The sequence below is a fragment of the Camelina sativa genome, chromosome 17 (assembly GCF_000633955.1).
Source record: "Camelina sativa cultivar DH55 chromosome 17, Cs, whole genome shotgun sequence".
Taxonomy (NCBI): Eukaryota; Viridiplantae; Streptophyta; class Magnoliopsida; order Brassicales; family Brassicaceae; genus Camelina; species Camelina sativa.
Window position 1 is genome coordinate 25,104,525 of NC_025701.1, and position 25,283 is coordinate 25,129,807.

The window sequence follows — 25,283 nt, forward strand, 5'->3', positions numbered from 1 at the left end:
TTTTTTTTTTTTTTTTTTTTCCATTATCTTTTTCTATGTTTTGGTCTTTGCACTATGGTCTGAGGGAGGGTGGGTATTACTGTTTACAGTTCACTTTTTCTGGTTTTACGGTTTTATGAAAACTGACCGTTTAAAAATGGTATGTAATTCGATTTGGTTATGTTTGGTTTTATGGTTTTAGGCCCTAAAACCATAAAACTAAAATACCCTAAAATTTAGGGTATATTGCTTTAAAAAAAAAAACTAAAACCATTCAAAAACCATATGCAATTCTGTTATGGTTTGGTTTGGTTCAGTTTTTGGTCTATTCAATGACTTTTCAAAAAAACAACATTGCATAAAATTAAAATTAGCTTCAAGTACTTTAAGAAGAAAAAAAACATTTGATTTTTGTCTATATCATTTGATCTATATCATCTTCTGTTTTATCTCCTTGGCAGGTAAGATGGATAACGGAGACATAACTTGGGATGGATATCACAAGTACAAGGTTCATTCTCTTTATATACATCTTATTTATATATATATATATATATATATATATATATATATAAACAAAATACCAAAGATTTTTTTCTCTGACACTGCAGTAAGATGTGAAGCTTATGGCCGAAACTGGCTTACGTGCATTCAGATTTTCCATCTCTTGGTCTAGGCTTATTCTCAGTAAGTCTTCTTTAATTATGACCTTTTTTTCTTACTTTACTCCAAAGGATCAACGTAATGAGCTCTTGTCTCATTAGATGGAAGAGGTTCTATTAACCCGAAAGGTCTACAGTTCTACAAGAACTTCATCCAAGAACTTGTCAGACATGGTAACAATACCTACTAACCCGTCTTTAAACTCTTCTTCTGCACGGAAGTAGACTTTGCTTTTTACTTCATATTATTTGAACAAGATTACATGCAATTTTACTGCAGGAATTGAGCCACATGTTACACTTTATCACTACGATCATCCTCAGTATCTCGAGGATGACTATGAAGGATGGATCAACCGCAGAATCATGTAGAGCGCAGCATTTTAATTTACTTTGCTTCTACTTTCACATGTTGCTACAAAAAATTACCTGAAAAAAATGAAAAGCTTCTTCTTGTTATTTTGTCATATCGCAGCAAAGACTTTACTGCTTATGCAGATGTTTGCTTCAGAGAGTTTGGGCACTATGTCAAATTCTGGACCACGATCAACGAGGCTAATATATTCACTATTGGAGGTTACAACTGAAGGATTTTGGTCAGCCACTTACTTAACCTCTCATTCTCCTTATCTTGTTTTTACCACAACCATACATATTTATACTACATTCTATTTTAACCTAATTACTTGCATAATTGTTTTCTAACACAAAATAACCCAATAACATATATGGGCCTTCTAATAAAACAACATGGCCCATAAGACTTTTCTTCTTTCTTCTCCTTCTTTCTTGTACGACACAAAACACATCTTCTCATCTTCTTCATCTCTCGATTATTCCTTCAACTTCTTCTTCTTACTTTCTTCTGCTCATGTTTGAGTCTTTGTGAACTATTAATCAAAGGTGAGATTCCAACAACAACGATGGGAATTCACCGCCTGGTCGTTGCTCCTTACCGGGCATAAACTGCTTGTTAGGGAACTCTTCCACTGAAACATATATCGCCGGCCATAACTTGTAGCTTGCGCACGCCTCTGTTTCAAGACTATATAAGCAAAAGTACAAGGTCTAATATCTGTTTTTTAGATAACCCTCTCTTGAATGTGAGACTTGATAAAGGAGTAAGGTATTTTATATATATGTAATGTGCAGGACATACAAGGAGGTTCTGTAGGCTTTAGCTTATTTGCAATAAATTTTACTCCTTCTACAAGCTCCAAGGATGATGAAATCGCAACGCAAAGAGCCAATGATTTCTACCTAGGATGGTGAGTCATGCACAAAACAAACTTAGGCAACATATGTATCCAAACTTTTAAGCTAAAAATAAAAATAAAACATCTATTCTTGAAAACTCAGGATGCTTGAGCCCGTTATATATGGATACTATCCTGATGCGATGAGAAAAACCGTTGGATCAAGACTGCCAGTTTTCTCAGAGGAAGAATCAGAACAAGTTAAAGGCTCATCTGACTTCATAGGAATTATACACTATCTCACGGCTTCTGTGACAAACGACGAAATGAACCCTTCACTTTCAGGAATCACAGATTTTAACTCAGACTTGGGCGTATCTATTAATAGTAGGAGCTAAAAAACTCAATCTATAGTCTATAGAATATATTTATTTTTAAAACTCTTTGCTCTTTTATCCTATGATATTTTGCATTAGCTAATCATCTTTTTTTCTTTTTATTGCTTGGGAGACAGTTTCTTCTCTGAAGGTAAAAGTATCGAGGCTACTAAATTCAGATGCAAAGCGCCTAGTATTAACTGCTTATACAGCTAAGTCTTCCCAATACTTTTTTCACTAGTTGTTTTTTTGTTTTTTGTTTTTGTTAGGACAAGTATGTTGGTTGTCCATGGGCTATGGAAGGCATCCTGGAGTATATAAAGCAGCGTTATGGCAATCCTCCTGTCTACATTCTTGAGAATGGTCTCTCTCTCTCTCTCTCCCTTTCTCTTCTCTCTTGTTTTTGTCTTAGTCTATTCAATTCTCCTGCCAATGCAAACAAATAGGTAAAAAAATGAAACAAGATTTGGAGCTGCAACAGAAGGACACACCAAGGATTGAGTACTTAGATGCTTACATTGGTGCAGTGCTGAAAGCCGTTAGGTAAGTAAAAGTGTATCATAATGCATCTTACCATATCTGATCTTATCGGTGTATGAAAGATATACAAAAGACATGACTACATGTAGGAATGGATCAGACACGAGAGGCTACTTCGTATGGTCATTTATGGATTTGTACGAGTTACTAAGCGGATATGAGAGTAGTTATGGATTGTACTCTGTCAATTTCAGCGACCCCCAACGCAAGAGATCTCCCAAACTCTCTGCCCATTGGTACTCTGGGTTTCTCAAGGGCAAAACCACCTTTCTTGGTTCCCAAGGCATCATTCAATCGCAGAGCAACTTCTCGTCTTCCTCCTAGTACCAGGGTTGCTGTTAAATATGATGTATCCGGTTCAATATATAGTCAGATTCTTGCATAAAAAAGATCATTGAAGTTGTTTGAAACGAGCCAAAGAATTCGCTTCAAACTCATACCGAAACGTCTGATATAAGAAAGACTAGGAGAGTTACCCGCAGGTTTGTGCGGGCAAGAATTAAATAAAAAAAATGTCAAACAAATATCCTATTTTTAAATTAGATTTATGTTCTTTTTAAATATATTCAAAATTGTAATTATTTTTGTATTTTAAACTTTTAATCTCACATTTCTAAATAGACAATTAAAATGAGTATTTAATAAAATATTAATTAAAATCTTCAATATATGTAATTTTCTTAAAATAATTTTGGAGCCCATTTGCAAAATTTCAAGAATTTAATGAGCCCAATCCATATTATGTGGTTAATTTTAATTAGGTAGAATCTGGGTCAAAATAATTTATAATTTCGTTTAGACCAATAAGAAATTATAGAAAGCAACCCATAAAAGGGTTTATAGTACTTGATCATACAAACTTTCAAGATAATTGTAAAGTTAGCATATACAAAAAGTTTGTTAACTAATGTACCTTCAGCTTAAACTCCTCCAGTTTACCCTTCATGCTGCATTATATGCTTAATGTAATAACGTCCAGCAAATTCCGAGCTAAAAAATTAGAAAACACATTCATAAGTTAGACCTTAACATGATACACCACTTGATATTTATGAACATTAAAAACTTACATAGCCTTGTGATTCTCAAGTTCTTCAAACTCCGGTTTTATAAAGATCTTGGAGCAGGCCAATGTGTTTACAATACACGGTTCACCTAGGGATGTTTTAAGTGTTAAAAAGATTGCTAAATGAGTATACAACCTAGTCTTCAGCATTTGTTCAATCTAGCAAGTTCTATTAATAGTACATACCTTCATACTCTCCAACCCTCCAGAAACGCAGTACACAAAACACCGGTTCAGTTTGATATGTGAGATGGCATCTAGATGAATCCCATGAAGACATGAAAAGGTTAGCATAGTAATTCATTGCACGACACTTTACAGTTTCATTCCTACAGATGAATATACTTGTTACACTCTACAAAATAAAGACAAACTTATATATCTTAAAATCAGTAAAGATGGAATAAATGTGACTTACATGCCATTTAATAGTGTCAAAACAACTTCATTAACACCATTTCCATTTCCATGATTTCTTCTGTCCTCCACAGCTACTACACATCCGCAAACATCTATTTTTGGAAAAAGTCAGGAATTTTCTTTACAATGTATGTCTCCAAAGCTTTTAAACATTCACATGAAACTATTTTGGTAACAGTTCAATTTGTACTTTTCTATTGGAGGGACCAATACACAAAGTTCCAAAATTCTTTTAAAGTTTCTAGATAACTCAACACAAAGCTAGTAAACAATCCAATCCAATTTAGTTATCCTATGATAACCTAAATAAATTACAAATAAATTTAGAAAAACGTACCGAAAGATATGTGATGATTGATCATTCCACGATATATATCATCCAAATCTTCGAATCGGAAGTAATTTTTGGAGTTGATTGATTCGAGCAGGAACATGGTTGAATCATCCGTAAACTTGATCTGAAAAGGATGATGAGTATTCCTCTCCCTGAGGGTTGGATTGATGATTTGGAAATTCCGAATTTTATACCATTCGCCCTCGTAAATATACTTCCGGAGTTTTTTAAGTATAGTTGGGACAAAGGCAACCTCAATCGTGTCACCCTTCAAAGTTTGTTAAAATCGTGTAAGTAATCTAATATATAAACACTACTAAAATAAAGATTTATGTAAAATCGATTTTCGATTAACTTCTCTAACCTTCGTATCCACAAGAAGAAGAACACGTTTTGTGAAGAACTCGGTGACATGCCAAAAATTCAAGACTTTAGCGTGAATACACCAGTTCGTTCTTCCTCGATGAAGATCATAAATGTAATCGATTCTCATGATTTTACCTAATTAGGGTTTCTTACTCTTCCTTCACTGTTATCGAAGACGTAAATGGGATTTCGGATTTGTAAGAATACAAACAGTCACGATTAAACGTAACGTTGCGTCTTAATCGTTTTAGTGTCCTTTTTTCTTTTTTTAATATTTATAATTTTAATATGTATAATTATGATTATAATTACAGATTAAAAGTGTTTTTATAGTCAGTATATTTGATGTTAATTTATTTTTACAATGGTCTAAGCGTTTATATAATTAAAAAATACATTTTATGATACAGCAAAAATATTCATTTGTAAAAAACATTATTGTAACTAATTTATCTTATCAATATCGTCATTTCTTGGTCTTAGAATAGCTCTTTCACTAAAGAAATTTGTAACAGTCCTCATAGTAGTTTATATATAGACATTATGATACAGATAACAATTATTTAATTTCATATAACATTGTTGATAACAATAACAAAACGATTTTCTTCAATATGAATTTATATATCTTAATTTCATAGCAATCTTATGATTTGTGATATGTTACATGCAGCAAAAAAATAATAATGAGGATCATGCCAAAATTGCAATGTTAAATCTATTCTTTTGATATATTTTGAAAACATCTATGATCTTTAAATTTTTTATAGTAATTAATATGCTAAGTCGTTTTTTTTTGTCTTTTATTTTTTAGGCAATGTTTCATCATTATTTATTTTCGAAAATTTTAATATCTGACTTTTTAAAGAAGTAATGTTCTTACCAATATAGAAAAATTGTTTCAAACCTATTAAACTTTTGTATCTTAAAGAGAGAAAAGTCGAATTCTGATCAATAATTAAATTAATAAATTGAATGGTTGTTATTTTTAGAAATATACAAAATTAGCAGTTAATTTGTACCTTAAGCATTTAATTTCACCTTTTTAAAATGGACTTAGTTATTAAGATTTATATTATTCTCCTATATATGTAAACTTTTATATAATTTTTTGAAGCCCAATTACAATTTTCATGAATTTGATGAGCCCAATACATTCGGTATGGTTAATTAAATCATGATGGATAAGGATTTGCGTCACAATAATTTACTACGCTTAGACAATAAAAATTATTTTTGAAAGAAATATAAATTCGAGGTCATACAAACATTACAAATAGTTATAAAGTTTACATATTCATAAAAGTTTTTTTTAAAATAAATTGCCTTCACCTTAAGCCCCTTATAAGATTATTCTTCATGCTCCATTATACGATTTATGTAATAGCGTCCAACAAATTCTGAGCTAATATATAGAAAGCACATTCATAAGTTAAACCCTAGCATGATATACTACATGGTATTAATAAACATTTAAACTTACATAGCCTTGTGATGCTTAAGTCTTTCAAAATCCGGTTTTATAAAGATCTTGGAGGAGGCCAATGTGTTTTCAATACACGGTTTACCTAGAGATGTTTAAAGTGTTATAAAAGTTTAGTAAATGAGTATACAAAATGGCTAATCTTTAACATTTATTAAAACTTGTAAGTGCTATTAACAGTCATACCTTCGTATTCTCCAACCCTCCAGAAACGCAGAACACAAAATACCGGTTCGTTACGATATGTGAGATGGCATCCTGACGACTCCCATGAATACATGAAAAGGGTAGCATAGTTGTTTACTGCACGACACTTGATAGATTCATTCCTACAGATGAAGATAGTAGAAACATTTGATAAAGAGTGAGACTTAAAACTCTTAGCAACATGATATGTAGAATAAATGTGTCTTACCTGCCATTTAATAATGTGAAAACAACTTCACCAGCATGTTCTCTGTTGTCCGTAACAGCTACTACACATCCGCAAACATCTATTTTTGCCAAAAAAAGTCATTTTTTATTCCAAAAAGATGAATAATTGTTTCCAAATCTATCATCTACATAAAACTATTTAGTTTTAAAGTTCTATATTTGTACTTTTATATTGGAGGAACCAATTCATAAAGTTCCAAAATTCTGAAAAGTATAATGATTTACCAACACAAAGATAGCAATATCTATGAATAATTGATTCTAAATCTATCATCCACATAAAATTACTTAGGTAAAAGTACCATTTGTACTTTAAATGGGAGGGACCAATTCACAAAGTTCCAAAATTATGAAAAGTATAAAGATTCACCAACACAAAGATAGCAATATCTAAGAATAATTGTTTCTAAATCTATCATCCACATAAAACTACTTATGTAAAAGTTCTATTTGTACTTTAAATGGGAGGGACCAATTCACAAAGTTCCAAAATTCTTAAAAGTCTAAAGATTTACCAACACAAAGATAGCAAAAATCTATATCCACAGGGTATAATTGAAATTATTATTTTAAAAACTTACCAAAAGAGATGGGATGATGGATTCTTGAACGATATATATCACCCAAATCTTCGAATCGAAAGTAATGTTTCGAATTTGCTGATTCCAACTGAGTCATGGTTGATTCATCCGTAAACTTGATTTGGAAAGGATGATGAGTATTCCTCTCCCTTAGGGTTGGATTGATGATTTTGAAAGTCCTAATCTCATACCATTTACCCTCATAAATATACTTCCAGAGCTTTTTTAGTGTTGTTGGAACAAAGGCCACCTCAATTGTGTCACCCTTCAAAATTTGATAAAATTGTGTTAGTAATCTAATATATAAGACTTTTAAAATAACAAATTTAAGTAGAAATTATCATTTGGGAAATTCTCTAACCCTTTCGTCCACAAGTAGAAGAACTCGTTTGCTGAAGAATTTGTAGACATACCAAGAATTCAAGACCTTGACTTGGATACACCAGTTGGTTCTTCCCCGATGAAGATCAGAAATATAATCGATATTCATGATTCTATCAAATTAGGGTTTTTATGTTTTCTCTCAGTTATCGGAGACGAAAAGGGGATTTCAGAACTGTAAGAAAACAAAGAGTCACGATTAAACGTTGCGTATTAACGTTTTAGCGTTCCACTTTTTTTCTTTTCACTATTATATATTATTATTTAAATTATGATAACAAATGAAAGACAGAATTTGTTTTTAATAGATATGATGCAAAATTCTAAGTTAAATGTGTTTGAGATTTAATTGTTAAAATTTAGACTTTATCATACAGTCAACAATTATTTTTGCCATTACGTAAATATATTTTCTATCTAATTACTTAGCAATACCACCATTTTAGTTATATTACAAAAAATTGTAATGAGTATTATGAGACACATTGTATTTTAAAGATCATAAAAATTTGTTTGACTAATTATATAAAATAAAATTTAATCTAAAAATCTAAAACAATTTTCAATTACAAACATAATAATTAAACAGTCTCAAAAACTTCTTTGAAAACAACATTAAGTGTTTTATTCTAGCATTTCCCATCTTTATCTGTAATTAACACCTTTAATCCTTTTCTGGTTGTGACTCGAGAGAAGGCAACATAAAGCTGTCCATGTGTGAAAACCAGTTTCGGAAGAAACAATCCAACATGTTCTAGCGTCTGACCCTGAATCTTGTTTATAGTAATTGCAAACGCCATGGTAATAGGAAACTATCATCGTCTCATACGAAAGGGAAACTTTGCATCAGGTGGACTAACATACATTTTAGGGATAAATACTCGATCACCAACCTTTTTCCCTGTCACGATCCTTACTTCGATTACATGATTGGCCATCTGAGTAATAATTAGCCTCGTTCCGTTACATAAACCTCCCTGAGGATCTATATTCCTTAGCAACATGACAGGTGCTCCAATTCTCAAAGTCAAAACATGGCTTGGCAATCCAGAAACTTGAATACTGTTTAGGAATTCCTGAGTGTAGATCATATCATCAAGTCCGCTTGTATCAGACGTTTCAATACTATCAGAGCTAAGATGTCGTCTCTCCTCACCTGTAAATAAAAAATTTAAAATTTTGTATATGTTTTGAAATTTAAAATTTTTAAAAAAGTAAATTTCTATATCCTATTTAATTTGCATACCTGGAAGCTTAGTAAGCATAAACTGATTTATCTTATCAACATCGTCATTTCTTGGACTTAGAATAGCTCTTTCACTAAAGAATTTTGGGTCAGTCCTCCTTGTAAATTGTTCTCCGTAGATCTCTTTAACTATTGCTTCAATAGGATTTCCACTTGTATTAATTAATAAATCATCCGGAATTTCTATCTCCACATCCCCACTATCTGACTCGTTAATTTTGCCATCCCCAATATCAAGAAGCCACTTAGAAAAAGTAGCAAGAGCACCCGCATCCATACTATTACATGCTTTGCGAAGTCTCAAATTTTCGGTAAGTTTAAGAACTTTACAACTATTCCAAAGAACAGATGAGTTGATAGATGCTAAAACTGTCGCTACCCTTCCTCCTTCCGTAATAACTGGTAAAATCTGTCTAAAATCACCTCCTAACACAACAACTTTACCTCCAAAAATCTGGTCACACTTCATGATATCTCGCAAACTCCTATCTAAATTTTCGTAACAAAGCTTGTTCATCATTGGACCCTTGTCCCATATTATGAGCTTTGCTTCTCTAATTAAATCAGCAAGATCAGATTCGGCATCTATCGAACACACAGAATATTCATTAAGATTGATTGGAATACCAAATCTTGAATGAGCCGTTCTACCACCTTCCAAAAGCAAAGCAGCGATACCACTTGAAGCAACATTAAGAACAATATTACCTTTAGACCTTATATCAGCACCAAGAATAGTCCACATAAAAGTTTTTCCAGTACCACCGAAACCATGGACAAAAAACATACCACCTTTGTTGTGATTCACAGAGTGAATAATTTCTTCATAAACACGTCTCTGCTCATCAGTTAGCATAGGAAACAACTCATCGTACAATTCCAGTTGTTTATGAGGCTTAGTTATTCTCTCATCTGCGATAAGCCTATTTACTCCTGTGTTCATTATACTATCATCTGGTCTAGGCATTCTCTCGAAGGCCGTAAGAGACGTCCCATTCGATCGTAACATAAGTTCTATTTCAGTTAAACATATATTTTCTATCTGAGTCCGTGACAACATTAGACCTACCACAGAAAATTTAAAACACTTGATTATAATTTTTTTCCTTAGAAAACAAAATATTTGCATGAAAGAAAATAAGTTTTTGAAATACATGGATCGTTCCTGTTTCTCCTTTCTTTAAACAAAATATCCTCACACAAGATGTCTTTTGTTTTATTTCAAACTTCAAGAGGAACAATGAAACTCTTTGTATGCAGTAGGATCACAAATAACTTTCTTAAAAATTCCCCAAAACACCATTCACCTGCTTCGTTTATAGCTGCAATGTACTCCTTATCATCATCCAATAATCCCAATGCATAGCAAGCTTCTTGGAAATCATTATAAAGTACACCATTGACTGTTTTTAAATAGTCAAAGCTTGTTGGTCCTGAAATTTTATTAAGCAGAACTCGCAAGTAATAGGCTTGTCCTACATAAGGCGGTACATACGTAATTCTGCCTATTGCAAAAATTTTCCATTTCTCTGACCTAGGCTTCAAAAGTTTTTCTCTCTTATTCCACACAAATTTAGATGGAAATTCAGCATACGTAAGTTTTTTGGCCTGGGGATAAATCTTGTTGCATTCCATCCAGCCCAAAAATTTGGAAGTTCTATTTGTTGTACGGTGCAAAACATCTTCTATTGGATCATCCTGGTTGTAAATAGCCAATTCTTGTCCTGGAAGATGAAACAGGAGTTTTTCTACGGCTGTAGTATGATAACAAATCCGGAAAGCAAAAATTCGCCAAGAAACCTCACATGCAGATACATACCTAAAAAAACTTGGATTAGTTTGTCATGTACAAATTAATATGAGAATGTTTGACAATCCTAATAAGTTGTTACCTGCAATTGAAAAACTTTTTAATTTCATTTTCCTGATCTTCTTCTCCTACTTCGGCTCTAACATAGTCCGGACCTTTAGTGATGTACTTGAACGAATACTTTACTGAACGTGTCTGGTTGCACCACTCAACATTTATATGAGCACGAAAACGGAGTGATAAATCACGATTATAGGGAATAACGTAACTATTATTGTATTGAAGACCTCTTTTCTCCACGATTCTCCCATCGTTTTGTCGTCTATATATTGGATAACCAGCATCGTCGACAAAAGTATTATCCATGAATGGTTTTGGGAAGAATTTTGTGCATTGCCCATTATTCATGCAGACACTATCTCTGTTCATAGGACCACACGGACCGTGGATCATCACATCAGAAACAACTTCGTATAAACACTTATCCACCTCTTTATCAGGAATCTCAGCGCTTATGTATTTATCAATGTCGTCTGATGTACGCATCTTATTGTCTGGGTGTAAAAACAAAATCATGTGCGCATGAGGCAGACCCCTCTTCTGGAATTCTATTGTATACATCGCTGAAAATTTTGAAAACAAATAAACATTTTTTTTAAAAACATTAATAAGTTATATTTTTCGAAAGACTAATATAAATGATAATAATAAAAATTTATTTAATACATACCAGAATTTATGATACCAAAAGTTTTTTCCTTTCTCACTTGGTCCATTAATCTATCAAGTTTCATCTTGAAAACTCGACTACATATATCAGGTCTATCTTCTTTACTAAGACGATGCCTTTCTAGATAATGATCTATTTCAGGCCACCTTGGGTTGCACGTAAAAGTTATGAAAAGATCAGGAAATCCATAATACTTGCAAGTAGCCATGGCGTCAAGATAATGTTGCATCAAATATCTCTTTCCACCCGTAAACGATGAGAGAATAAATATCCTTTTTCCATGTTGTGCAAGATCTTCATGTCCTTTTTCAGCAGCTTCAATTATCTTATCGACTCTTTCAGTTTGGAGTTTGCTTTGGTTCATCCAAATGTAGTTCAACCTGTTCGACTCGATGGTAGTGAATGCATCGACTAAAAACTGCTGGAATAACACTACAAGAAAACAGTCGATTAGCGACTACAAGTAGCGACTACATTTGTAGTCGCCAAAAATAACGACCATATAGTGACCATTTTGCGACTACGCTGTGACTACAGTAATTTAGTCGCCAATCAGTCACTACTTTACCGACCACTGTAGATAGTCGTACTATAGTCGTCAATTTAGCGACTATTCTGCGACTCATTCGGCGAGTCATTAAATAGTCACCCCTTAGTCGCCAAATAGTCGTAAAAGACAATTAAAAAACGTGTTTTTCTGTGGGGGCCAACTGATATTGAGTAGTCGCCTATTAGTGGCATAGATGTAGACTATAAAAACAAATTTCACCCATTTGTCATCTTCATTCCAACACAATTGTCTTTACTTCCCCAAAAAAAAAATATAGATAAAAAAAAATTTGGCTTTATAAAAATTTTTATTTTCTCCAAAAAAAAAATATATATAGTTCTTAAAAAAAACACAATTTATATACAGGAAATTTTTCATTAGAATTCGAATTAGTAGGGTTGGACCAATTCTCGTTTGGAAGTAGCCAAGATACAGTTCAGAACAATGGCGGTAAGTTTTTTCTGTTCATGTAGTAGAAGAAGAAAACAAACATATGTTTTAAGAAGCCTGTCATTTTCTTACTTTTATTCACAAACAATATTTGCATAGGATTTGGACTGATGAATATGCTCTATTTAAAGTATCTATATAGGTTATATATAGAATTTTTTCCTTATTTCTTTTTTTGTTTCAATATTCATTAAGGATTAATAAGTACTAAAATAATTTATGTAAAGATTTATTATTATAATTAAGATAGAAATTATAATATTAAAATTAATTTATTATTTTTATAAAATTAAAATTACAAATTCTTTTAATTATTATTATAATAGAGATAGAAATTATATATAGAATCTTTTCCTTATTTCTTTTTTGTTTCAATATTCATTAAGGATTAATAAGTACTAAAATAATTTAAATTTGTAATTATAATTTTTAGAAAAATAATAAATTAATTTTATTATTATAATTTCTATCTTAATTACAATTTCTATTTTAATCATTTAAATGTTTAAGGCCCAAACCCACTACCTAATTATCTAATTAGGCCTTGTAATTCCTAAAAACCCATTAACCCACTAACTAACCTAAACCCATTAACCCACTAACTAACCTAAAAAACCTAATCTCACGACACAACTCACAACACAACTCTCAAACCCTAATCTCACAACACAACTCTCACTCGAAACTCTATCGCCTCTCTCTCTCAAACCCTAATCTCACAACACAACTCTCACTCTCTTAGAATCTATCAGTCTCCATCACCAAGAAGATGCCAAATCGAGGGAAGAGAAGGAAGGTTGGTCCTAACGTTACTCAGAGAGCGACGGGGGCAACACCAAATCGACGGCCTAATACTCTGCCCAGTCGGTACAACTTCACGCCGGCGGGACAAGATCCTCCTCCTCTGCAGACGCCTGAAGCACAAGCCGGCGGTTTGCAACGACAGTCTCCAGCCCAGATCCGGAACTATCCTCCGCCGCAACAACTTTTTCAGAACTCATCTACACATCCACCTCCACCCGAGCTACACCGGACTCCTTCAGAAGAAGTCCACTTCAATCCACGGACTCATGGGAGAAGTCGGGATGTCTCTCCGCCTTCTCCAGTTCAACCCTCTCAAACTCAGGCGAGAAGTAAGGCGAGAAGTCAGGTGAGAAGTCAGGCTAGAAGTCGGGAAGTCTCTCCTCCTTCTCCAGTTCGACCCTCTCAACCTTAGGCGAGAAGTCAGTCGCATCCATCGCATCCATCGTCTCAAGGGAACAACTTTGAAGAAGAATCTTCTCCGGTGTTGCCCGAACTACAGTCCGATGTGTTGCGTGCTCTAAATGCATTGCTTGTGGTTCCAGACAGGGATCAGTTCACCACTGTCCTCTCTCTCACACCCACACCGAACACCCAATGGTATGATTTTCCTCTTCAATTATTGTGGTCTTGTCTTGTGCGAATATAAATGATTGTGGTTTGTCTTGTGCGAATAGCTTCTAAGTTGGTCTTGTCTTGTGCGAATAACAATGATTGTGGTCTTGTCTTGTATTGTTCTCATTTTTGTTGGTTTGTCTTGTGCGAATAGCCATGATTGTGGTCTTGTCTTGTGCGAATAGCAGTGACTGTGGTCTTGTCTTGTATTGTTCTCATTTTTGTTGGTTTGTCTTGTGCGAATAGCCATGATTGTGGTCTTGTCTTGTATTGTACTAAAATTTCTGTTGATCTTACTTATTTTATTGGTTCATGTGTATGGAGGTTTACTCGTGACAAAGGATCGAAACTTGTTCGGAAGATTACTAAAATTCTTCAAAACAAATTCGAAGGTCCCTTCTACAGCTGGACATGTGTGCCGCGGGACAAACAAGAGAGATACTTCCTTGAGTTCGCGGTAAGGATAGCTCCTTTTTACATAGCTTTCATAGATAGCTTTACATGTCTTCTTTTCACTCACAATAGCTCATTTTTTTCTAGAAAACCCACACTTGGGATCCTTTGATAACCGGGACTGTTCAAGCTTACTTTGAGGGAATCTGTCAAAACCGGATCAAAGACATGGTTAGCAGTGTGAGGACTAGTCGAGTTCAACCAAACTGGATTGGCGACACTCTCTGGATTACGATGGAGGATTACTGGGACACTGAAGAAGCACAACAAAGGAGTAAAACCTACTCTGATGCCCGTATGTCTGACCGTAATGGCCTAGGTCCTTATGTACACCTCTCAGGGCCAAAGTCATATCGACAGCTTCAAGACAAAATGGTTAAGTAGCTGTTATTTTTGCCAATTTCAATTCTTACATAGCTGTTATTTTTTTTTTAGTTAATCTCTGTTTCTTTGCTAACATTGCAGGTTGAGGAATTGGGAAGAGAAGTCCGACTTGGTGAGGTTTTTATCAAGGCACATACAAAGCCTGATGGTACATATGTTGATCGGAAGGCAGAGAAGATTGCTGGAACTTATGAGAAGACTGTTCAAGAGAGGTTGTCTCAGCTCGAGGCAGAGTCTTTTGCTGTGTCGGATGGAGAATCACGGCCACGGGACCTCACAACAGAAGAATATACAGAAATTTTCCTTGAGGTAACTTTTTTAAAAAACCAATACACATTTATAGTCTTGTAGTTTCATTTGTCATCCACTAATCTTAACTCTTCTCTTATTTTCAAGTCCACTGAGAAAGATACAAGAGGAACACCTTATGGAGTTGGAAGCCTCAAGGACTGCCTTGTCAATGGAAAGCATAAGCAAGCATGTGGCTCTTCTACCTTTGTGGCTCTCGAAGAACAGTTGAAGGAAGCTCAACGCATGATAGAAGAACAGGCTGCTCAACTGCGGAGGCATGATGCAGAAACAGCTGTGCGTGAAGCTGAGCAATCCAAACTTATTGCTGCCCAAGCTGAGCAATCCAAAGTTATTGCTGCCCAGAAGGACAAGATTGACCATTTATCAGTCGTCGAGGATTTTCTGAGGGAATGTGATCCGCGGTTTGAGAATTTCGTTGCAAGGAAACAGACAACCACAGAACCTCTTCTCCAAGATGATCCAACTCCAACTCCATCAACCGCTGCTTCATAGGTTTCTTCTATGTCTTAACTCTTTTTGGATGAACTCTATCTCACTCTACTCGGATGAACTCTATCTCTCGCTCTTTTGTATGAACTCATTGCCACTTTTGTATGAACTCTATCTCATCCTCTTTTGATTTCTGTAACTTGAACATGTAGTGTATTTCAATATTTCGATATTATGTCTTTCTTAATTCGAATCTCTCAATTAAAATTGGTATACAAGAATGAAAAGAAGAGGATAATGGGAATGAAAAGAAGAGGATAATGGGAAATTAGTATATGAAACTTTCAAATAATAAAATCAACAGCAGTGGCTAAATAGTCGTAACATACAAATTCTGAAATGAAAATCAGTGGCCAAATAGTCGTAATGTAGTTTCTAAATAGTCACTACGGTAAGTGACTATATAGCGACTATAAACACTCAGTTACTAATTAATCACACTATAGTCGTAATATAGTCGTATTTTAACGACTATATTACGACTACTTAATGACCATATAACGACTACATTATATGGTCGTACCGTAGTCGCTAAAAGGCGACTATAAATACGACTAAATAAATTAGCGACTATCGATCTCCGACTGCTTGAGTTAGTCGCTATTTGGTCGTAAACACAGTTTATACGACTACAAACCGACTAATAGTGTAGTCGCTAACCGCCTGTTTTCTTGTAGTGTAATTTGCCTGCCATAACAATAGTCGAAGACTCTTCATATCTTTCAAATATTCTATACGCATAAAATTCCCTCATGGTCACTGTTTTCCTTTTACGTCCACGGGTATCAATGAAACCTATATCGATGCCTAATCTGAAACCATCTTCACCATAAGGGAACAACAATGGGTACTGTAATGGCAAGTATGCGGGATGAAGCTCACTTAATCTCTGTAAATTGCCCGAACGACATTCTATAACAATGTCACATTTATTCACACCAGCCGTAAAATCTCCGGGTATTAGAGCAGCGACCTCTTTACTGGTAGGAAGATTATGAGTCCTTGCATCAGTAGTTCTTTCTGAAGGTAAGATTAATCGCAAACCTTCACTACCGTCTTCCATATTAAATCTTTCACGTGCCGATCTAAACGCCCTAACATGCGGATTATGACTATCAAACATCTTTTTTAATAGCCCTACAATCTCATGTCTTAAATCTCCAAAAGATCCTGATGTTCTATATCAACAACAAAACACAAAAATTTATAATAATCATGATTAGTACAATATAACAAATTATATTTAAGATATTTAACAAATATTAAAGATATGAAAAATATTAAAATAAGTATTTATCAATATTTATAATTACCAAAAAGCAGAGATTCTATTAGTTATCTCGTTACATACGTCATGTATATACAATTGCAAAAACATTGGTTCCTTGCCAGGTTCTGGTAAGATATCACTGATACGATGATAGTTTTCTCCGCACATCTGAAATAGATACGGTCCTCTACCATTATTGATTGAATGGTTAATTTTCCCTCCTAACGATGTGAACGAAAACATCATGTTGTACGCTCGTATGTTATCGTGGAAGTTTTTACCCCTATCGTCGTTATTATAAAACAACGATAATAACGTTTTAGGTGCAGTCTTTAAAGTAGGAAGTATTACTTTGCCGCGATGGCAACACAGTGAAAAATCCGGCTTTGCCTTTTTAGTCCGTTTGTTCACCCGTTCTCCATACCACATATATGCTCCACAATTTTCACATAAAAAATAAGGATCTCCATCATCATAATAACCTAAATATATATATATATATATATATTTTTTAAAATAGTATAAATATATGTTAGTTACATACATATTTACAAAACTTTCGTATAACGAATCAGATATGCATCGAGATATACCATTATTTAATAACTTAGCTTTTACGGGAGGAAAGCCAAGAAAAATGTCAGATGTCGCATCGTTATCATTATTCTCGAATGAAATCCCATCAGTAGAGCTATCTGAATCACTTTCATCGTTCGTATCCGAATCAGTTGCGAAGAAACATGCGAAATCTTCCTGTAATCCGGGAAGAAGGAAATTTTCTGCATAAGTAACAATAGAATTAGTTTTTAGCATATATATATATATATATTCATTTATTTTGAAATTCCTGAACATATTACCTTTTTTCTTCCTTTGTGCCCTTTTAGACTTCAGTATTTGCATTCTTTTCAACCTTGCCATCTTATGTGGATCAGGATACTGTAAATTCAGTGCATTCGTAAAAGATGGAAGATTTATCGTAGAACTAACACCTGTAGTTTAATAATGTTGTTGCGTACAATTTATTAGTTTCGAATGAAATATATCTCTTAATGTAAAGAATAGAAAATGTCTGTATATTTTCTAGAGACGGCATGCGTAGTTACATTCTTCCTACGATATGGAATCTTCGAAGGTCTCATTATAATACGTCAAGTGTTGGAATCTGCAAAATGAATTTCAAAGTACGATCAAGAATTCATATAATCGAGAAATCGTGACCATTTTATTCTAAATTTCGCTGTTATGTTTGTTTATATAAGAAGACGGTGCCGTATATATGATGTAAACTAAAATGTACTAATTATTGATATATACAAATATTGACATATGTTTCTATATATCCTCTTAACTTTTATGAATATTTTTTAAAAATATTTTATTTATCTTTCTATTATATATGGGGATCTCTAATACGTATTTTTTGAGATTTACTTTCTTGGTCTTTGTCAATATTTTTTTTTTTGTTATATTTCCATAATCTTGTATATCATCATCGGATCATTACTGAACCATTAGGTTTAATAAAATATTGTTCTAAATTTTATATCATAATTATTATAACAAAAATTAAAAGAAACATGTCAACTTATATTTTATTTTTTCCATTAGTAGCATTATACTATTATCGAACTTTCCGTTGAATTGTCATGTCATAATTTATTATTAATTAGGAAGATAATTTCATTATGTTATCAAAACTAACACTCGATAAACATATAAAAGTGATAATATCCTTTAAATATCAGAACGAATTATAATAAATCATGATAATAATTATAAATAAAAATAGTTATCATTATTGATTATTAAATTTAAATTTAAAATTTTAATACGACATTCTAAAGTCAATGCTTTTTCATGTTAAAACTTTGCGTCCATATCTCTTGTTCTTCGCACACCAGAAATATCCAGTAACATCCTTATCATATGTGTTAATTGACTCATTGATAGGCATGATAGTGTATTCCATCCAAGTATGAAATTGAGATTTCTTGTTCGTTGATGTCAATATACTATCTTCACCGTCAACAATGGTATTTTGAACGTTAAGATGCGCCAATGAGTTATCTTCAGAAGAACTTGATTCTTTTCTGGTTTTCCTGTTTTTTTTTAACTGGTTCTGGAATGCTTTCCTCACAAAAGAAAACAAATTGTTCTGGTTGAATTTGCGAACGGAGTGCATTTTCATCAGGTCCTGAATTTTTTTCGGTGGATCGACGAACTCCAGATGAATGTTTCATTATGATTCTGCACGTATACATTTGAAACATGTGAATGTAAATTCACATCAATATAAAATAATGAAAAAGCTTGATTTTTGCTTTACCTTATACGTCAAACATCAAGAACTCAATAATTGGTTCAGATTTTATTTATTTCTAGTTGTCATGGTAAAATAATAAGACTTATATATATATATATATATTTATTTAACATGTAAAATATAAGTTTTCACATTCGATAATATTATATTTCCTAAAATTTCGTATTGAATAAGCACAATATTCAGGAATACCATTAAGTTTTTAATATAAAAAGTATTGTTAACATATTCGTTAATGATAATTTTTCTTAAATTCTCATATTGAATATTCAGACTATTTAATTTGGCCGTTTAATTTTAACGTATTATCTTTATTTATGGAATTTTGTTTTATTTTTAAAAAGTTTTAGTTTGGGGTTTAGAGATATCCTAACTATTATGATTTCCCAAACGATTATATAGTATGTTTTTATTTACGTCATATTATATATATTAATTATATTTGTCTATTTTAAACCTATTTTTAGTAAATGACTGAAATAAATTCTGACCAATACAAACATGCTAAGATGTTTGGAAGAGTTTGTAATTGTCAGAAATAATTTAAACTTTTGTTTCAAAAATTAAACCAAAAAAGTTGAAAATAAAATTTAACCAATATCATGATTTGAAGTGATGTAACTTGTTCAATCTCGAGGTTCAGTTTTGATTTTTTTTTTTGTCTTCATGCTATGACCCCCGGTCGTCCCAATATTGCTTTCTGTATGATCTCTCTTAGATAAAGTCAAACCCATTTCAGCTGGTGAGATTTGCAACTTATGGTCGTCGACATCCAAAGAATTATTCGAAAGTTCATTCCTTCCATATAGTTCCTACATTGAAATAAAATACATTGAGATTTTAAAGATATAGAATTCATAATGGTATTATGAGTATTTGTTTTTTTTTTTTTTTACTTTAGTACCTTGCCAAATTGCACAACCATGTCTTCCTTTTCCCAAAACTTTTCTAAATTAAATTTACTATTCTCTAAATTTCGTCTTCCTCCTTTCTTCACACCTGGATTTTTGCAACGACACCAATCATATCTTCTTCCATACGCTTTCTATTTTTAAAATAATAACAATGTCATAAATTATATTTAATGGAATTTTACTGAGAATATTTGAAGATAATTACCGTGTAGTTTAATTGGAAAGCAAACGACTCTGATTTTTTGCGATCAATAGCTTCTCTGCAGATATTAACAAAAATAGGGTTAAGATCAAAATTTACGGAAAAACGCTAGTAAAATGTTTCATTAAAATTTTAGTATCAGGATGACTTTTAAACACATATTGTTTTCATGTTAATACCAAATAATAAAATTATTAACAAACGTTAGAAGATAATCCAAACAAAGAATTAGTGTCAAAACCGCCTTTTAACATAGAATTACTACCGAACAATAGCCGAAAGACGTTGTATTGCTGACTCTGCATCTCTAATCTGTTGATTAATCACACTAAATGATGTTATATCCGAGAAAATAAGAGTAATTAATTTAAAACAATAACTAAATAATTTATTTAAAAATATACCATAACTTCTGGGATATTATTAGCACCATTCACAGTCTTTCTGCAATAATAATCAGTAACTACAAATGTTAATATGATTTTCTGAATCAAATATATATATATATATAAATAATTTTCCTTTAAAATGTAAATCAATGCCTGCTTTCACCATACGATCATTGGTAGATTCATCTAAACAATGTTTAAATTTAATTAAATCATTAGAAATATATTAATAAAAGGAATTTTAAATTTAGCAACATACCTTTTAGCATAAATGAAGATGCAGAATTCAAATAAAAAATTTCGATAGTCCTCGCCACCTCCATCTATTCATTTATATTTATTTATTAGAGCCACAAACACATGAATAAAATTTAAGAACGATGATAGAGTAGTTTACTATTAAAATTACCAAACATCTCTCATAAATATGATCATCTTCGGAAGCTTTCCTGCAACTATAGAAATAAGCCTTTCTATTTAGCATCATCAAACTATAAAGAATAAAGTTTAAAGTATTCACAAATAAAAGACCTAGATTTCTTGTGCGGGAACATAGAACAAAGATCACGACCATTAACTAACTCACCTGAAACATAAGAATTAGTATAATCATTTTTACAAAACGTTTAATAAATCAAGAAACCTATACAAAATAATATAAGAAGTAATGAAACAATACTCAAAGTTTTGGTAATGCTCGAACCTGCGTTCCAAACAAATACTACAGAAAGAGGACATGAATCATTAGAACACGAACACGAATACGAAGAACCATATAAGGGATCATCAAAACTATAATACATATATAATTTGAAGAACATGGGAGAAGATTAGGGTTTTCTCTGTTTTAAAGATTTCGGATTTTGGAGAATGATTAGGGTTGTACCTATATTATATATTAGTTAACAACCTATAATTTTAGGGTTTCGAATAGGTCAGTATATTTTGGTTGGGTTTTTTATAACGCTCATTATTTTAGGTTTTAGCGTTTTAAAATTTATAAAATCACGTTTTGACGATTATAGAGATTAGATATTTAATAATTTAGACTTTTAATAATTTTCTATATTAATTTGAAGGGTAAAAACGTCCAGATTGGATTCTCTTTAATGGCAAATTAGTAATCTTAAGTCTGAGGATGAATGTGGTGCGTTTCAGCAACCTGAATAGAGAACAAAAGCTTGTCCGGAAATTTTTCAGGGGTATTTTTCATAAAGGGCAAGAGAGGTCAAATTTTGTGAGATTGGCTGTGAGCCCTCTCGACTTCTCCTTTAATATATTAGATATTTAAGCAAAAGCTTTCCTTTAACCCAACTCTCTCTTTGAGAATTAGGTTAATTGTTGGAGCTTGATGAAGCTGAGAATTAGGTTAACCCAACCAGGGCCGGTCCTTGGAAAATAGAGGCCTAAAGCAATTTTTATATGTAGCGTATTCATTATTTCAATCTAATATTTCAAGTTATTTGCTTTTTCATGAGATTTTAAATGATTTTGATGATTTTAGGGAAGTTGATATGATTTTTTGTAAAATCCCACCTAAAACCATGAGATTTGGATTTTTGTATTTTTAACTAAACAAATCCTCTCAAATCCTCTAGAATCCCTAAAATTAATTAAAATCCAAATCCACAAACTGTTTTCAATAACAGTGGATTTTAAAGTAAATTTTTAAATCATCAGTTCAATAACAGTGGATTTTACAGTAAAACCTCTATATAATGTTGGGACCAAGACATTTTATTAATTTATAGTGATATTAATTTATCTATAAATTAATAATTATTATTTTATAGTGTAAATTAATAATTATTAATTTATAGATAGATTTTTAATTGTTTAAAATAATTTTAGCAAAATAAGATTAAACTTTCGGATTTTGTAAATTTTATGGTTTAGGAATTGAATTTGTAATATTTAGAAAACATTATTGACAATAAATTAAAAATACTATAGACAAATTGACTTATACACATGACATACATAAATTCAAATTTATGAATAATAATATCAATTGTCCTATTTTAATAATTTGTCAAATTATCAAATTGTAAATGATGCATATCTAAAAATTGAAAAGTTTAAAACTTTAACTATTTTTATGATATGTTAGAGGATATCATTATAGTTTGAAAATACAACATTACAATTTTTCTATAGAAATGAGTTTTAGGAGAAAAATACATTATTATATCAGTATATATATATATATGTAAATTTACATGATTATTAATTTATGCTATTATTGGGACCATATTTTACATAGAGATAAGAAATTTATTATCTTATTATTTTTATCGAATTTTGTTAATTTTTACACTGGCCCGACTTGGGACCAGCAAAATTTATTAATTTATAGTGTTTATTAATTTATAGAGTATTAATTTATAGAGGTTTTACTGTAATAGACTTTTTAAAATCCATGATTGAATAACAGAGGATTTATAAAATTAAACCAAATCACTTAAAATGTCAAGTTGAATACACCCGTATAGAGGCTACATAACCATCCTGCTAAGAGAAACTCTATAAAAACCAATCCAAAATATTAGGATATAAGATGTGGCCTAAAGCACATGCTTTGGGTACCTTATGGACGGCCGGCACTGAACCCAACTCTCTCTGCACTCGTCTTTGAATGTCCATGATTTACAAAAATATATGTGTTTTAAATAGTAGCGGTACTCTGTTTCCTCGATAAAACATTATATGTTGTACGTGAAAACATTGTTCTCCCCACTTGTTGAAAAAATGCAGCCACCCTTATATTGACAACATGTAATCACTCCATTCCAAGAAGTGTAAAGCATCAAAGATCGAGACCAAATTGTCAATTGTGTGTCGGTGATCCATTTTTCTACAAGATTGCAGATGTTAAATTCTCAACAACCTTGCACAATTACTGCCAAAGAAAAAAGTTGTTAGACACAAAAATCTTTGCGTTGGACTGAGCTCGAGCATCTCGGTCAAACATATCTGATAATTTTTTTTTTTGAATCTAATGTTAAATTAATTATATTCAAAAAAAAATATTGGTACATTGTTAATGTAAAACTGTTTTTAAACTTTAAAACGAATGCCGCAAACCAAATTTGGATGCGTGAGTCTCCTCCATCCGCAAGTGTGCTCATGCGGTTATGAACATTCTTGTCTGATATGCTCAACTTTATCCCTAGAGCTACTCTTTCAAATTAAGAGGTCACTGCAGTACTTAGGGGTCGAATTCTACAAGGACTCAAGTCTACACAATAAATTATAGAGTTTATTAATTATGCTAAACATATTAATTTAAAATTGAAATAACAATGTAAAGTATTAATAAAAGCTATTGTAAATTCAGAAGATCAAAAAGCTAAGCCTAAGAAATTTCTCAGGAAATTACAAATTATTAAATCAAGAAATAAATAGGATTCAAGCAACTAATAACAGATCTAGAACTCTAAACACTTTTGTAAAATAAATCAGTTCTCACTGCAAATATTATCTTAATTTAAAACCAGAAAATCCAAATCTCTTTGTAAAATTCTAGGTTAAAAATCAGCTTTAAAAACAGGTTTAGATTGTTCACAAAATTATTAAATCAAATCTCTTTGCAAGAAATAATTTTGCTCATCAAAAGGTTTTATCAGGAAAATCAATTATATTCTCATATCAATTTATTTTCCTAAAATATTAATTCTTGGTGATCAATCAAGAATCAATGTGAAGAACAACCTAAGATGAAGATCTAAAAAGATATTGAATCCGAAATAATCAGATCTAATAATTCATAAAAACCCTATAAAAAACCCTGAACCTAACAATCAAACTACTCAGATATATTCAATGAAGAACAAGACATAATTCTGAATAATAAGTAATTGAAATTAAAAGAGTAAAGAGAGTTCAAGAATTCTTCTCTACAAAGCAGATCTCTCTCTCTCCAAAGCTCTCAAAATCTCAAAGGGTTGCAGAAAAATAATAATTGCTAGAAAATAACTTAAGGGTTTGTAAAACCTAAAAATACTATATATATGTCCTAAAACATTGTCAGGGACTAATCCTGCAATTATGGAAAACTTTGGGCAACTTTGTAAAACTTCCAAATTTGTGATTCTTCATCGGCTAAAGAGGGTGTCGATCGATGCTAAGGAAGTGTCGATCGACACTCCCTCTCTGTTCTGACTCCAAGTTCGTTTCTTCTGAATTGATGCTCCAAAATGATCCAAATTGCTCCACTTTGCTCTTTTCACGCCAAAATCCTAGAAAACCCGTAAAGACTCAAAAACATCCTAGAAAACAAATCAAAAGACTCTAAAAGACTCCTTATATCATGGTTAAAAACCACAAAAACCATTATATATCATTGTCTATTAGCTTTACCAGCTTTACCAGCTTTTCCATTGTCGACGGTTGTTCCCCATAGAGTCTATCATTTCTCTCTCTCCAAAGGGAATGTATCTTGTTCTGAAATGTATACCCCAATAGAAAACTTTGTGTTGTGTCCAATTCATTGCCAACGAGTAAAGTCTTAACCTCTTTCCAG

At 32.2% G+C, this 25,283-nt stretch overlaps 3 protein-coding genes and 1 long non-coding RNA gene across 4 annotated transcripts; 2 read left to right on the top strand and 2 right to left on the bottom strand.

Annotated features, from left to right (window-relative positions):
- On the top strand, positions 591–3,385 carry LOC104757986 (beta-glucosidase 1-like). Its single transcript, XM_019239172.1, is given in 11 exon segments — positions 591–666; positions 744–815; positions 922–1,009; positions 1,117–1,220; positions 1,559–1,707; positions 1,794–1,909; positions 2,001–2,224; positions 2,352–2,365; positions 2,484–2,577; positions 2,661–2,757; positions 2,844–3,385. Coding segments are annotated over 11 exon segments (1,254 nt in total). The 5' UTR covers positions 591–605; the 3' UTR covers positions 3,079–3,385.
- LOC104759795 lies at positions 6,291–11,814 on the bottom strand. Its single transcript, XM_010482678.1, has 9 exons — positions 11,607–11,814; positions 10,959–11,499; positions 10,374–10,885; positions 9,856–10,131; positions 9,067–9,651; positions 6,839–6,917; positions 6,610–6,752; positions 6,424–6,508; positions 6,291–6,345 (listed from the first exon to the last, which is right to left on the bottom strand). The coding sequence occupies exons 1-9, from the start codon at positions 11,812–11,814 to the stop codon at positions 6,291–6,293; spliced, it is 2,484 nt and encodes an 827-aa protein (XP_010480980.1).
- LOC104759796 lies at positions 14,644–15,803 on the top strand. The gene is made up of 3 exons (XM_010482680.2): positions 14,644–14,850; positions 14,947–15,168; positions 15,256–15,803. The coding sequence occupies exons 1-3, from the start codon at positions 14,644–14,646 to the stop codon at positions 15,661–15,663; spliced, it is 837 nt and encodes a 278-aa protein (XP_010480982.1). The 3' UTR covers positions 15,664–15,803.
- On the bottom strand, positions 20,398–20,819 carry LOC104757988. The gene is made up of 3 exons (XR_762593.1): positions 20,777–20,819; positions 20,638–20,684; positions 20,398–20,430 (listed from the first exon to the last, which is right to left on the bottom strand). It is a non-coding gene; the product is annotated as an uncharacterized LOC104757988 (long non-coding RNA).